The sequence below is a fragment of the Mytilus galloprovincialis genome, chromosome 2 (genome assembly GCF_965363235.1).
Source record: "Mytilus galloprovincialis chromosome 2, xbMytGall1.hap1.1, whole genome shotgun sequence".
Lineage (NCBI taxonomy): Eukaryota > Metazoa > Mollusca > Bivalvia > Mytilida > Mytilidae > Mytilus > Mytilus galloprovincialis.
The window spans coordinates 56,185,738-56,201,700 of NC_134839.1; the positions used below are offsets into that span (position 1 = coordinate 56,185,738).

The window sequence follows — 15,963 nt, forward strand, 5'->3', positions numbered from 1 at the left end:
AATTATTCCGTAGCCCTAAAGGCACTGAGATGACTTTTCAACGCTAGGACAAGACACATATTTTTAAGGGCAAAATTAATAGGCATGGGAGATAAGTACAAAATACGCTAAGAAAAGCAACGCGAACCTATATTTTTTGGACCAAAAAATACTGTCCTAATAATTTTTCTTTGATTCTAGCAAGGTTTCGTTAAGAAAATCAACTTTCTAAAGTCTGTATCTCGAAAAAGGCTACCATTGTCGCCTATGGGGAAATTAATTGTTTATTTCAATCTTTATCTGTATATATATAAACTGATAAAGAAGAAGAAGAAAAAATTTCTCGGAAATTTGAAGGTCCGTCAATTGATTTTCATTTACGCGCCTTTATTGTGTTTCCGGTAAAATAAAATGTGATGGCGGGACAGCTGAAATCTGAAAGGTTAAAGATTTTCCCTTATTTCCTTAATATATTACTAGTTTGGTCGGTCTCATTTAACTGCCTGAACCCATTCTTCATTCTGTGTCGTAGTTTTAGTTTTTCGTACTCCTAGTATTTGAATATTGCCATTTTCCACCCTGGTTTGAAGACAGAAATTATGAAAATTTGAAATGACAGACGTCTTACATGTACATTAAAGAAATGATCATATACCAGCTTAAAACAATTTCAAGTGAAGGAAATGGTAATGAATTCCTTCTCAAATATAAATGCATCATCCATGATCCACTTAAACTGATCATTATTTGTGTTTCCCCATATTAAGACTTTCAAACTCAAGGATTTTCACATACATTTCTGATGCACTATGCTCACGTTTTAGCATCATAGTAAGAACTGATTGCAATGACAGCATGATACCTTGTCAATGTAACTCATTAAAAAAACCACTTGAGATTGCTCAGATTGGTCTATTCGAGTATTGTTGAGTGAACATGGTGAATAAACCGAAATTTAAAGTCACAATCTTACAAACAGTCTGCACCATTAGCATGGTTAACCACTAGTCCGATGCCCCAGACTATAGTCGCCGTCACGTAAAATTGGCACTATGTTTTTTGTCAAAAAAAATTTTAAAATTTAAAAAGTTGGAGCCAGAAAAATCGCCAGCTACTATATTTTGTCGCCAGTTTTTAAAACTTGGAGCAAACTTGAGAACCAGCTAGAGTCTTTATCTCGAATCTGGGTCCGTTCGCGCCCATTCAAGTTCGCACCCACTCATGTTCGCCCCCTTTCACGTTCGCACCCTACATGTTCGCACCAAAAGTCCGTTCACACCCTACATGTTCGCGCCAAATTTTAAGTGGTTTTGTGTTTAATATCTTTGTAATCAACTTTTGGCAAGTGTATTCTTATAAGTATAATTGTCATTGTCTCAAAATAAAGTGAGACAGCATTTTTTTTTGTGTTGAATCATGATGTTTTGGATAGTGTTTATTGTTAAAAAAAATGATAATCCTTTCTTAATAAAGTGGGATTCTGTCAAAAATTGGTTAGTGTATTGCTATAACTATTACTTTGTTTCATTGACTTGTTTCAAAATAAGATGAGATTCTGACTACGTTTTTTTTTGTGTGTTGAATAGATTTTATCATGTTTTGGTTATAATAGTGTATTGCATATTTTATTGTTTCATTGTTTCAGATCAAAGGGACCAAGCTGTGTGTTTTTCATTTAAAATCTTCAATGTTTTACTCATACCAAGATATAAATACATTCAGTATTTACACCAAAGCGATTTAAAACAACAATCATGATTTTCCAATTATTCAACTGGAATTTGAATTAGAATTGGGCGCAAACGTGTAGAGTGCGAACGGACCTTGGGTGCGAACGTGTAAAGTGCGAAACTGTATTGGGCGCGAACGGACCTGAAACCCTTTATTTCTTCTACCAAAATTTAAACAATGTTCAATCTAAATTTCTTATGCTTTCAGCCTGCACTTTACATAATTTAACATGTAATACTAAGTAAGTTATTGCACAGGGTTTATATACATACAATAAAACAACATGTGTACTTTATTTTCTGTTGTCAGTATTTCATATGTAGAAGAATATAAATTAGCTTATGGTCTGTATATGCTACAGAATAGAGAAAATGTCTTTAAATTAAATACAAGAAAAGAAACAAATGGGTAAATGAATGAAGAAAACAAAATAAGAGGTGTAGAAATTTACAAAAAAGTGAAAATTTGTATTAAAAATAAAGGATACAGAAAAAGATAACAAAAGGCATCCTACCCATACTGCTACTAAGACCATCTTTAACTCTTCCCATAACTCAAAAAGACCCTAAACATATAAATTCTAAAGCCAGAATTATGTAGACATATCTTAGACATGTCTAAAGTAAGTATCTCAATGATAGGAAAAAGTAAAATTGAGTTATCTTTCTTTATTTGGGTGTGCTCCTTCTTTGGAGGATTATTATACACAGTACGTAGAAGAAGTAAATATGGTCAATGGCGGCTGGTTTTGTAATTTTCGTATCATACATGTATATATGATAACTGAGGGCAGTCAATGAAAAATTTCGTCTGAATTTTCTAATTTTTTTTAACGGAAAACAAGTAAAACAATGTTATTTAACAAGTTGATTATCGTTTTCGACTTCCTGTCAGATAGGCTTTCTTCATACAACTACGTTAAACAATGAAAAATGCGTTGTCGTATGAACATTTCTTCAAATGAAATAAACAAAATGCCGACTGACCAATTCTATTTGAATTAATTAATGTTGATGATCATTAATGACCCATCAGATAAAAGGATTACCTGTAACAACAGATTATGACACCTGTTGTAACCGTTGATTAACTTGAGGTCATAAACTTGTCGCCAGGTAAAATTTTGTACAATTTATTTTTTTAACTTTTACCAATTAAAATGAAAATAGATATTGTCAAGAAATGAAAATTTTAACGTAGGAAAATGTTGGCGCCAGAAATATCGCCAGATGAAATAAAAATCGCAAATTGCGACATTGGCGACACACAGCGTGATCCCTGGCATATAAGTAGAATGTCAGAATATAAGCCTTCGGACTAGTAGTTGGAAATTTTTTTGGCGCAGACTGTATCAAACAATATTCACTACATTGAGTATATTCATATTTTACAACCAATACTGATACATTTCACTGTCATTGATTGTATGCATACTATTTTTCTGTCAATTTTGCACATCTATAACAATGATTAATCTTTTCAATTCCATCATAAACATGATGAAATAGCCTCACACAGATATACTTTAGACCTTCAAACAGTATCCCTGGTTCCCAGAATACTAAAAATAGAAGCCTAAGTCAATTAAATGTATGTTCATGTATCCTCAGATCAATTTTTTTTTAACATGAAATGGCAAAGGATAATAACTTCTGATGAAATATACCATCCAACCAAGCTGATGTCTACCAGGAGAATAGTGCCAAGAATTGTAAGTCTGTATTGTTATTGTGTACAAATAGTATCTATACAGACATAACAGGTGTGAAATTATTCTTATTGTTAAATTAAAAACGGAAATTTTAGGTTATTTTATTAATTTCTTTATTTGTGAAGTGACTTCATTTTGTAAATATATGTTGGTATATTTTAACGGAAAATATTTACTTCTTTTAGTTTTGGAAACAGATATTTGTGGCAGCTTATTAATGGAACTGGATTTTTAAGACCAAATGTAAGTATTTAAGATAATAATTTATATATCTTGTTCTCATGGTTTACCAAAAGAAAAAAGGAATTTGTTAATTTTGCTGTGAAATATAAGAAAAATTTGCTGATATAAATGAGAAGAACAGCTCTTAATCAATTTTTTCTCAATTTCATTGTACTAAATGTATGTTTTACTTTAGTTTTTTTATTTTTCCTTGTTTAAGGGCTTTCAATAGAAGGCGGTAGGCGGCGATTTTCGTCGTCTACTTGAAGGAAATCCGCCGCCTACTTTGCTCAAAATTGTAAAATTAAAAAATCAATAAAAATGACTGAAGGGGAAATTTACGCTGTTGACACAACCAGGGGATTTCCGATAAAGTGTGGTTGATATTTATAACCTTTCCCTATCTACGTGAAGTGACCCGAGTAGTCACGAACGCCTAGGCTGGGATCGCTATCAACAAGGAGAGTAAGGCGAAAACTACTGAAAGTAGAAACCAGCAGAAGGCACCCGAACACCGTCCGTAAACAGACTCCTGATTGGTCGATTTACAACCGGTTTTCTTAAACGACCTACGATTGGTGTAATTAATAGGCGTGTACGAAAATGAGTTAACGAAAACAAAGTGACATCAGTCAATGGATTAGAAAAATACAAAAACAAGGTGCTTTATAAATATTGAATGGAAATACAACTTATTCAAAGGAGAACACTGTATATTTTCACAATGTTAAAATAAAATAAAAAACAAACAAACGCCAATATAAACAACGTACAGCCACTGACCCACGTGTTCGCAAGGACACCGATCCCATGTTTGTTTTAGATTCAAATCCTATTACATAGAGTGAACTACATGGACATGTTCCTTTATAACTATGTTGGCTTTGTATTAAAAATTTTGGTAATATTAGGCAGTAAAACATAAGATGAAGAATTGATACTTTTCAGTTTTTCACCCTTTATACCTGAAATGAAAATCAATACAAATCAACTCAAGAAGTTCAAGTATAATGAAATTTTATTAATGAATAAATATGATCTTTCCCTATATTATCACCATGTCATTGCTATTCTCAAACAACTTCAAATACAAGCTTTAAGTTGAAGTCTGGATCAAATGCATATATAAATGTAATCAATATTTACAGAAAATCCAACCATGCTACAAATTTTAATCAAACATTTACATTATCTTCATTAAAAAAATGATGTTTTGAGAGGACTGAAACAGGGTCCAGGAGACTCCCAGAATGCAGGATTTTGCACCATTTTAAAAAAAAAATTCTGGGGCCCTTGAGCGGGCCACAGACCCCCGGCCGTTGGTTCGACGAGCAAGCTCGTCGCCGCGGTCGGCTTTGCCGTCCGCATTGATGGGACTCCTATTTTTTGGTTTTATCCTCCTACTTCTAAACTTATTGAAAGCCCTGAAGTACTGCAATGGATTTTATATTCTACATATATGTACAATTCATAACAAAATTTGACAACTTAATTGGTTGATATATTTTAAGGAGTATGTGAAAAGAGAATTAAAAAAGAATGAAGACAAAATATCTAAAGGACTCCTGTTCTTCAGAAAACCTGTGTAAGTATTTTTAACATGTACTTAAAAAGTTATTATGTTGTTCGCTCTGAAATGCTTTATTAAGTATAACTAAGGACTAATCGACTGTAATCCCATTGCTTGATATTGACCACAATCATCAAACTAAGCCACATCACAATGCAAAGTGCCAATAAAGTGTAGAAAAACATGCAACTTCATGTTGATTACAGAATGTTTTTTTACCATCATTGGGATATATAGAAAATACACATGTACTTTAGTTTTCTATTGAAAAATGCCTATTATATACTTATTTTGTTAGTTTGTCAACTGTTTTATTCGTCAAAAAAGAATTTTATTTGAGAATTGAACTCATATCATACTAAAATATTTAGCAATTTTTAACTATTTGAAAAGATGTGTTTAACTTTTCAATGTGTGGATTCAAATATATATATCAACACTTTAAAAAAAACATAGCAGAAATAAAGAAAGTTATTAATGACATGTTTTTTTCCAGAACTGTAGCTGGAGATGTTTTGAAAGAGAAGAAGCTGTCAAAAGTCCATCATGATTTTCTCATAAAGCTTAGCAGTTTTCTGGTATTGTGTCATAGAAATATTTTTATTTTTGTGTAATATTGTAAATAAAGAAATATTGATGACATTTTCATTATTGTTGCAATAGGATAGTACTAAAAAGAAATGCTCTTATTTATTGAAGATTATTTTTTAAATCATTTCCCCTATACCCTTTAAGGTATAAAACCATTAATTCATAGCCCCGTTGCTTTCTATGTTAAATTCTGCAATTTCAAGCATTTATGGCTACTTTGTCTTAAGTTCAAATAAGGTGGCAGTCATTTTATGTCAAAACTGTACCTTATCCTGACTTATGCTGAAAAATTCAACATACTTTAATTGCACATTAGAGCATACTGGTTTCCAGAAGCTTGATAATACAAAAACAGGTACTTCTGATCTGAACAACAGGGCAAATGTACCCTCATGTTATAATTTTATATACTTCTTTATTAATCAAAAGAAACTTTCAACAAGGGTTGTACAGTAATCCAAAGTTCCTAAGTTAACATTTGATACCAACACAACCCAAATATTTCCATATTGACAAAAATACAGCTATGTGTAGGAACTGTCTGGTTTAAAATATGTACTTCTTTCTTATGTGTTCTTTCCGACTGGGCCTGAATTAGTTGTTGTATACCTTAAGTGCTTTCACAAAATGTTTGAAACAATGTCACTTTATTATATATATTTATTTCAAATTGATACAGTTATCTATTAACACAAAACTGGTTGTCAATTTTTTTTATTTGTAGAATTATTCATGTTTTGATTTTCTTAAAATTTGTACTCATGCTTCTAAAATTTTTGAATTCACAATTTCTAAAAAAAAAGGTTTTAGTAGATCCATTTAACTTCTGATTTATTAATAACAAACTTTTTTTTCATTACATGATAGTTGGTTCCCCCCTTGAATGCCTTACATCATCATTGTGACTTTGAGTTTAACACAGGTTTTATTGATTCCCTAGTTTAATAGGATTGTCTTTAACAGTAAAAATGTATTTAAAAGATATAAAATTTTATTTTATTTTGCTTTTTCTTTTGCAGGGACTAGATGAAGAGGGGAGCTATGAATTGTTTAATTCATTTTTAGCCAGTGATTACAGAGGATCACAGAAGAACCTTCAGGTAGTCACATACAGTTTTGTAATTTTTATATTAAAAACTGATCATACAATAGCTCAGGAATATGAGTTAAGGTTTTGTATTCATCATTTTTATGCCCTTGATGTCACAGGAGGGGGCAGTAAGTGTTACCCTTTTGTCATTCGTACGTTCTTCTGTCCCAAAATTGGTTTCTGTTCTCTTACTTTAGTTTGTCTCAACCCAATGTTATGAAACTTATACACAATTCTTAATACCACAAAACACAGACCAAGTTTGAATTTGGGTGGCATTATTATTGTATTATGTAGGATAAAACAATAATTTGAAAAACTCTAATTTGTGATTTCTTTATATTATGAAAATTGCATAATTAGATTTTTTTTCATAGCTAATTTTGCCAAAACTAATGATGAATTTTCATTTGTTTTCAGTCTTTACTAAGTAATGATAGACATTGTCAGAGTTTGATTTACAAGGTCAGAGACTATTACTTTACGGAGAGATTATACCTTCTACAGTGTATAAAAGTGGTCATTAACTTTTGGCAGGATGATGCACATCCTTATAAGGTATGTAGTAGTTGTCATGAACACATTGAGAAAAATATTGCAGCAAAATGCCTTGAGTGTGTAGGTAAAGGTATATCTTTGGTTAGCTTGCTTGTTAGCTGATCTGTGAAGTCGTTATTAGGTTAGGTATATTACCTTCCTTTAACCCTTTCGCCGATGAGTCCCGCTTTACCGGGATTCTGGATTCACGCTTCAGACAGCTGACGATGAGTCCCGTTTTACTGGGATCCTAATACCTCTTTTATATTTCCCGCTCAAAACAGTGCAGACACACGAGTTATCTTTCTTTGTTGAATACCTGGATAAAATTGTAAACATAGCGCTTCTGTTTGTTGAAAACCGTGTCAAAATCAGAGGAAATTTATGGAATTTACAAGAATTTGAAATGAGGTAACAATTATTTTGAAAGAATATGGAAGAATTGAAGCCAAACTAGTATACTTTTTTGACATAAAATGTCGTTTTATGTACAAAACACTTGAAATGAACATCAGTTCAGTGTAAAGAATTTGTACAGCCTCATTAAATTTTTCAAAATTTTGCCGTTTTGGGTTAAAAAAAATTGATTTTGGGTCAAAGAGCAGAATTTTGAGAATATCACCTTGATAATGCCAAAAATTTGAAAATTTGAATATTTTATGAAGAAAAAATTATCAAAACATGAACAAAACTGTGAACATGGTGTTAGTGAATGAACATGATGAAATAAAGACAAATAACTACAAACAAGTTTTTATTGACATTTATTATGAAGATCTCCCACTTGAGTAATAGTAGCCAGGGATGCCATCGTCTCAGAGTAGCTTCTGTCTGGGCAGCTATCGGTGAAAGGGTTAAAAGAGTAGACTAGTCTGACAGATAACCAACCTATCTGTCTATAGGACTAGACTACTCCCATACGAGGGTAGTATGGTTAACCTTATAATGATTTCACAGTTCAGCTAACAAACAAGCTAACCAAAGATATAACCTTTACCTACACACTCAAGGCATTTTGCTATAAAATTTTATCTCCCCAGTTAGTTTTGCCTACTTTAAAGAAATAATGGAAAAGTTGTCTCTTTTCTGCAACATTAAATGACATTCACTGTGTTACTCAATAAATATACTGTGGATTAGTTATTGTTGGGAACACCATCTTTTTGGTTTGAATATCAATTGTATTTGTGGATTTTTGAGTCAAAGTCTGCATACAAGCATATTGAAAAATTAATCTGTTAAACGTTATACCCTAAACCTGTGAAAATTGTACTACCTCATAAAATACTGAATCCACAGTAAAAGACAACATTCTGTCTTGATAATAAAATAAATAAATGCATTAACATTTCATATTGCTGGATATCACATACTTGTTATTGTAAGTTTAGAAATGCAATGTGTTTAGGAATAGAAACAAACAAACATTCTCATTCTAGATTATGCAAAAATATACTCCATGTACTGGAATCATATCTAAATGTTTTCTTGTGAAAAGTAGCCAAGTGTGTTATTCTGAATTAATAGTAGTAATTAATGCAACACTTTTCATAAACAAACAAAAAAATGACATGTTGTGATGTATAAATTTATGCTTAAATTATTGGTCTTATATCTTCATGCCCCTTTATGTAATATATTTTAGGATGAATTCCAACAGATTATGGAAGTTCTCAATACAGATGGTCTGCTTTTTAAAAAGGTAAGATTTTGTTTACCTTGGTGTGATATATACTAGTTATAGTAATGTTATCATTGGTAAAATTTTGGTAGGAAATAAACCTTCCAACCAAACTGATGCCTATGTTTGCTAGTTTGTGTGTGTAAACACATTTATTAATTACACACACACCTTTTTATGCCCTTGAAACATCAGTAAAAAATTACGCACACTATCATTTTTCCACACAACCCTACAGCAAATTCAGTAAGACATCATTTGAAATGAGTTTTTGGGCAGTTTAGGAAAAACCTTACCCTCTGATCTCCATTATGGGAACTCTGAGTGGAAGAGTATAACTCCTCATGTATCTTACTCTCTCAACATATAGATAGTGAGATTCTTGTCTTCCCCTTACACCTGACGAGTCAAATTTTTTTTCTTATAACAATTGATTCTGGTGTTTTGTCCATAATTTATCTTCTCTCTTTTGGAATGACAGAATCAAATGTCACATGTCACTATAGTAACAAACTAACATTCACCCCACTTCACGTAAATTTAAGGCAACAAAATCAGCTTCATCCCTGGCACATTAACTCCACATAAAATGAAGGGTAAATTAAATTAGAGTTTGTTGCAGGTAAAGATATTCACAGTATGTAATTTTGACCCTGATTGAAATGGAATATTATTTTACTATATGTATTTCAAACATGCCAGATATTTTTTTTTATGTATGCATAAAAACTTACATTTTTCTTCTTATGTACTTATAATAGATGGAAATAATCAGAGATGTATCAAAAAAGTTATTTTGAAGAGTATGTACATGTGTCATTGGTCTTTTTTGCAAAATTATCTAAACAATGGTTCTTGGTTGAAGGGATATTTTGAAATTCCCTATTTATCATGTATATATTTGTACACTTATAGATTGATGAGCAGCTGAAATGGGTACTTGATGAAAATCTACCTACTTGGGAAACTCATAGTGTTCTTATGGTAAGTATTTTATGAAAGTGTGATTATTGGCACATGTGATGAGGGCTAATCCATTAAAATGTATGTGGGAGGATAGGAAGGGAAGTTTAACTATTGAATGTGTGTTATGGGTTTTATGGGTCTTTTTTTCAGTATGCGTCTATTACCATTATGCAAAATTATCTAGAAAATGGTTCTTGGTTGTAGGGATATTTTTAAAGTCACTTCCCACCTTTCCACATACATTTTAATGAAATAGCCTTAATGAAAAACCAAAACATTTAGTAATTTTAATTTTGAAGAAATTTAAACCAATGTTCTGTGATTTATCAGCTGAATTTTTATACGCCCGTAAAAATTTTGACGGGACGTATTATGGTATACAAATGTCCAGTGTCCGTCCGTTTGTCTGTCTGTCCGTCTGTCCGGCGTAAACATGTCGCACCGTAACCTGAGAACGACTTATCCAAATTTCATGAAACTTAACATAGTTGTTTCTTATGATGGTCAAATGATCTGTATACTTTTTGGTGAAAATAAGATTAAAACTTTTTTTTTAGTTATGGCACTTTGTAACTAAAACAGGGGTGTATTTTTTTTCACATGTCGCACCGTATCTCAAAAACGGTTCTTGATTATGGCTTTAAACTTTAAACACTTCTTAGTTATATTTATCTTAAGATCTGTATACTTTTTGGTGATGATTCAAAATTTTATTTTTGAGTTATTGAGTATTTTGTAAAAAAGGGGGAGGGTTTTTTTACATGTCGCACCATATCTCAAAAACGATTTATAATTATTGCTTAAAACTTTACACATGTCTTTGCTATATTAATCTGAAGATCTGTATATTTTTTGGTGATGATTCAAAATTTCATTTTTGAGTTATTGAGTATTTTGTAAAAAAGGGGGAGGTTTTTTTTACATGTTGTGCCGTATCTCAAAAACAATTTATGATTATTGCTTAAAACTTTACACACTTCTTTGTTATATTAATCTAAAGATCTCTATACTTTTTGGTGATGATTCAAAACTTTATTTTAGTGATATTTAGTTTTTTGTAAAAAAAAAACAGGGTTGGGGGTTTCACATGATCATGTCCCGCCGTGTCTCAAAAACAATATATGGTTATTGGTTAAAACTTTCTCAGAAACCATTAATGATTATTGAATAAAACTTCCACACAAGGCATCGGGCGTATCATGCGCTCATGCACAGCTGTTTATTATAATCAACCAGCATCTATCAGATTTTAAATTACCTCCCTTACACTATACAATTATTGACGGATCAGAACTTATGTAAGTTTTTTTGTTCTTTCTTTTTTAGACTGACAGACAAGCACTTATATGGGCACACCAGAATCTGAAAGAACAGGTAAAATGTTACTGAAATTGCTGTGAAAAAGTTATCGTTATCAAAGTAACAAAAGTAGTTTCTAAAAAAATATCTACACCTCTTAAAGCAACATGTAAACATGAAAAGCAGAATAAAGTAAATATAAAACAGATATTAAAACGTGAATAACTGCAATATTATTTGATACTTGTACATGTTATCCTATTCTGAAACATGACAAATAATTAGACATATAAATGCATGTATTTGGAAAAAAAGTACATTAAAAAATTAGAAAAATTGTGAACATTTCTTTAAAGAAAAAAAATTATTATTTTTGTTTTTGTTCTGTTTTACTTGTCTATACTATTTTTTGTATCATTTGTAGAGTGAACTATTGGAGATATTCTTAATTTACTTGAAAGACTTTGAGATCAGTGTGGATCAGTTGATAGAGTTAATAGAAACATTCAGGGTAAGCAGCAGTAAATAATATCACCTAACGGCATTATTTCATCTTTAGAACTTCAAACTTTTACGAGGGGCCTCTGTGGTCTAAGTTGTTACAATTGTAATCACTAGCCAGTCAACACAGAGGTTGTGAGTTAGAACCGTGCTTGTGTGGGGTGCAATCAACCCCAAATATTAATTGACTAGGATTGTCAGTTTTCCTATCGATGGTCATGGTTTCCTCCGGCCACTCCAGCTTCCTCCTCCATTAAAAGCTAGCTGCCACGATAAATTCCAAAAGTGGTACTTTAAAGTGGCATTTAATCACCAACAATCAAATCAAATGTTTATTTTATCTTTAGAATTTTAAATTTGCGTGTTATCGATTAACATTTCAAGAAATTTATAAATGAAATAAACACAAAAATTGATGTGCATATGAAGTATTTGTCAAGAAAAGAAGTATGCATGGTGCACAAATTTAGTATCTGTTCTAAAATATCAACAGTGTCAATGTTAAGAGTAATATTTAAAATTTATCTTCTGTGTTCCATATTTGTAGCTGAACAAACTATGAAGACATCTCCAACTCATACATAACATTACTGGTCACAAGTTTTTTTTTATTAATCATCAGTTTAGTTTATGATAATAAGCATACTTTTGTTGATTTTATATGTCACTCTTGTTATTTCTTTAAACAGAGACATGGGTTTGGCAGACGACAGAGTTATAAACACATATTACGAGAAACAGCAGAGCAGTTCATCAGGAAAATTGGGTAATTTTTATTTTCTTGAAGAACAAAGACTCTCTTGACAAAATTTAAACCTGTTCAAATTTAACTAAATCTTGTAATAGATATATTTGAAAATCTGCTATTCATCTAACCAGTGGAAACCAAATGGCTGTCTAATATAAACAAAGTTTTCCAGTCAGAAGTGGTTAACATTATGCCCTTTCTTTTAAAACAGATTTAGAAAAATATTATGTTCTATTTACAGATACTTAGAAGTGTTGATTTTATTGGAAGCAGTAGATTTGGAAACCTTACATGTCTGTAACCAACTTGGAAGGTGATTATTAAGAAGACTTGACTACAAATGAAATACATACAAAACACAATATATGATATGATTGTATTAACCAGAAAATGTTTAGAATAAAAGCCCCTCAGGGACAATAGAAATGTCAGATGCTAGGTATTAAATCTGGAGGTTAACCAGAATCTCTGTATTTCGAAACAACATAGTAAAAAAAAACATTGTGATAGCACAGATTATGTTTCCTGGTTATTTTTGCATCTTGTGCTGTCTGCAATGAAAGGTCAAGGTTCATATTTAGTTTTCATTGGTATTTAAGTCTGCGTTTTTCATTAAACATTAAACTGAACAATGATATTGTGACGTTAACAAAATTTTGATGAAAAAAATCCTCCAAGCACATAGCTTAAATAAGAAACACACATCAACTTTCCAAATACACAGTATTGAAATACTATTTAAAATGAATTTAATGAAGAATATATTCTTTCCACGAAATAAACGAAATTTAATCCTCCACAAAATTACTGCTTTTACAGTATTTTATTTTGAGTTGATTTTCCTTTTATGAAATGTTAAATGAAATTTTTACAGTTTTGATGACCATTTTATTCTAAAAGATGAAGACTTGTACAAGGTAAGAACTCTTGTCTTTGAAAGAAACAACTGTCCTTTTGAATAAAAGTTATTGTATTGATTTTTGACTGTATAAAGTATCTGATGTATAAACTGATTTTTTTTTCACAACAGTTGCTGGAAACTGTTAAGAGGGGTTCATTATCACATATATGGCTAATTAAGATAAAATTACAAAAGTATCTTCTTGTTTAAAATTATTCTATAATGAAAATAAGAAAAACAGACAACAGAAATGTCAAAATGAAATATCAGCACTAGAAATTGTGTAAAAATTATCCAATAAAGTATTAAATGTATGTATTAAACCTACAATGAAAATTGAAAAAAGGAAAAGAAATCAACATTTTTGTATTGTACAAAGTTTCATTTTTATAGCTACAAAATCAGGATATTCGACTCATAAAATGATTGTATTCTTCAGAAAGTAGATAAAATAGTGACATCTATGGGATCAGAGCCTTGCCATGGTCCTATACTGCTGTGCTGGGCTACAATAAGACTTTTATATGGTGACAAGTCAGACCTTAACATAACTAGAAAGCTGGGTAATCTAGCCATACAGCTTAGAGTGTTTGATGTACTTTTTAACTTGCTCAACACAGAACCATTTAATGGTAAAACTACAGTAAGTATTAAACAAGATGTCCCTGGAAAAGTGTTACTCATCCTCAAGTTCTTTGATAAGGTCTATTCAATTAAAATGTATGTGGGCGGTATGAAGGGAAGTTTAAGTATTGAATGTTTTTTTCAGTATGTGTCTTATTACCATTATGCAAAATTATCTAAAAAATGGTTCTTGGTTGTAGGGATATTTTTAAAGTCACTTCCCACCTTTCCACACACATTTTAATGAAATAGCCTTGATGAAAAACCAAAACATTTAGTAAAAAAGACAAAATCATCATTAAACAATAGAAAATTAAAGGTGTATAGTGTATCAGAGCACTACAACATTTCTGAGACATTACAATGATAGAAATTCAATAATATAATTGGTACCAAAAAAATGAGAATTTTAGCAACCATGCTAGATATCAAGAAGCAGTTATGGAGTCAAACATATTGTTTTTATATAATAGAAATATTAAAGCCAAGATGCTTAGTGACCAACAATCATGCAGCAAGATGTATGATTGGACCTTTGGAGTATAACAGTCTCCAACAATAGGAAGGTCCCTCTCTTTCAGTGTTTTCAACACAAATTTCACACATTATCCTGCTAAACAATGTTTTTTTAAATACAATCTTGTTTATTTAAAGAAATTTGACACAAACACTGATACAGCACCAAGAGAAATTTATTAGATTAATTAGTTATTTGTATATTTCTTTTTTTTGCATAATCGTAGAGGAGTTTAATATGGTAAATGAACTTATCATGTATACATATATACCAGGATTGAAATTTTGTATTTGCGCAAGACACTGTTTACTCAACAAAATCTCATCAGTGATGCTTGAATCAAAAAAAGTTAAAAAGCCCAAATAAACGAAGTTGAAGAGCATTGAGGACCAAAAATTCCTTAAAGGTTTGCCAAATACAGCTATGGTAATCTATTCCTGAGGTAGAACAGCCCTAGTTTTTTTTTAATACTCAAAGTTTTGTGAACAGTTAATTTAGATATAATTATGACCATTTATCAATGGTAATTCATGTCAACACAGAAGTTAAGGAATATTGTTTAATTTTGTTGGTACACCTTTTTTGTATTGTAATACAATAGGTGATAAAACCTATCTACAATACTACAATAGTTTATTATCTGATGTTTCCAATTTCAGTATGTTTGTTCTGTTGCTCAGTTTGTGCTGTATAACCTATTTGTTAATGTTATGTCAGCATTTGAGGAGTCAACTTTAGGCAGGGACAGAGAAATTGAGGTAAGGGGAGTATATCTGAAGTTTAATCATTATTATTTGAATACCCTCAAAATTATTCTGAAAGGGGCTAATTCTTGCCAAGAAGAAATTCTTATAGTTGTTGCATTTTAATTTTCTACACTCAGTTTTTGTACCAGATATAAGTACATACAATTCTTATCTTGATATAGGAAGATGTGGTGTGAGTGCCAATGAGACAACTCTCTATCCAAATAACAATTTATAAAAGTAAACCATTACAGGTCAATGAACGGCCTTCTTGTCTATATTTATTAAATAAGATAAATTTCACCCCACTTTCAAAATCCTTAGCTCCTTCCAACATATGTTTAAGTGGAAAAGACCAAGCACTCAGATTAGAATAAATATGTTTTCTTCCAATTTATTATTCAGATGTTACACAAAGATCTTTGCCAGATTCTAAAGTTGGAATACTGTGTTGAAGATTTTTGGCAGAAGGTAAGCAACCTATTCTACCTGGAGAAAAGTGGTTGATTCTAGATGATAGAAAGGGTTAAACATAAAAAAAAAATTCAA

At 31.1% G+C, this 15,963-nt stretch overlaps 1 protein-coding gene across 3 annotated transcripts in view; it reads left to right on the forward strand.

Moving 5' to 3' along the window:
- The first annotated feature begins 367 nt into the window (after positions 1–367).
- Positions 368–15,963, forward strand: part of LOC143063902 (nucleoporin NUP188-like) — a 65,773-nt gene continuing 50,177 nt past the window's right edge. For all 3 annotated transcript variants that reach the window (XR_012975132.1, XR_012975131.1, XM_076236344.1), the window contains exons 1-16: positions 368–421; positions 3,607–3,664; positions 5,155–5,228; positions 5,710–5,791; positions 6,824–6,904; positions 7,315–7,452; positions 9,077–9,133; positions 10,028–10,096; positions 11,405–11,452; positions 11,802–11,888; positions 12,568–12,644; positions 12,868–12,939; positions 13,501–13,543; positions 13,967–14,170; positions 15,328–15,426; positions 15,820–15,885. Coding sequence is in view for 1 of the 3 variants with exons in the window: in XM_076236344.1 (XP_076092459.1) it covers positions 396–421; positions 3,607–3,664; positions 5,155–5,228; positions 5,710–5,791; positions 6,824–6,904; positions 7,315–7,452; positions 9,077–9,133; positions 10,028–10,096; positions 11,405–11,452; positions 11,802–11,888; positions 12,568–12,644; positions 12,868–12,939; positions 13,501–13,543; positions 13,967–14,170; positions 15,328–15,426; positions 15,820–15,885 (1,281 nt within the window). In the remaining 2 variants the exon portion in view is untranslated. The remainder of the gene's footprint in view (positions 422–3,606; positions 3,665–5,154; positions 5,229–5,709; positions 5,792–6,823; positions 6,905–7,314; positions 7,453–9,076; positions 9,134–10,027; positions 10,097–11,404; positions 11,453–11,801; positions 11,889–12,567; positions 12,645–12,867; positions 12,940–13,500; positions 13,544–13,966; positions 14,171–15,327; positions 15,427–15,819; positions 15,886–15,963) is intronic.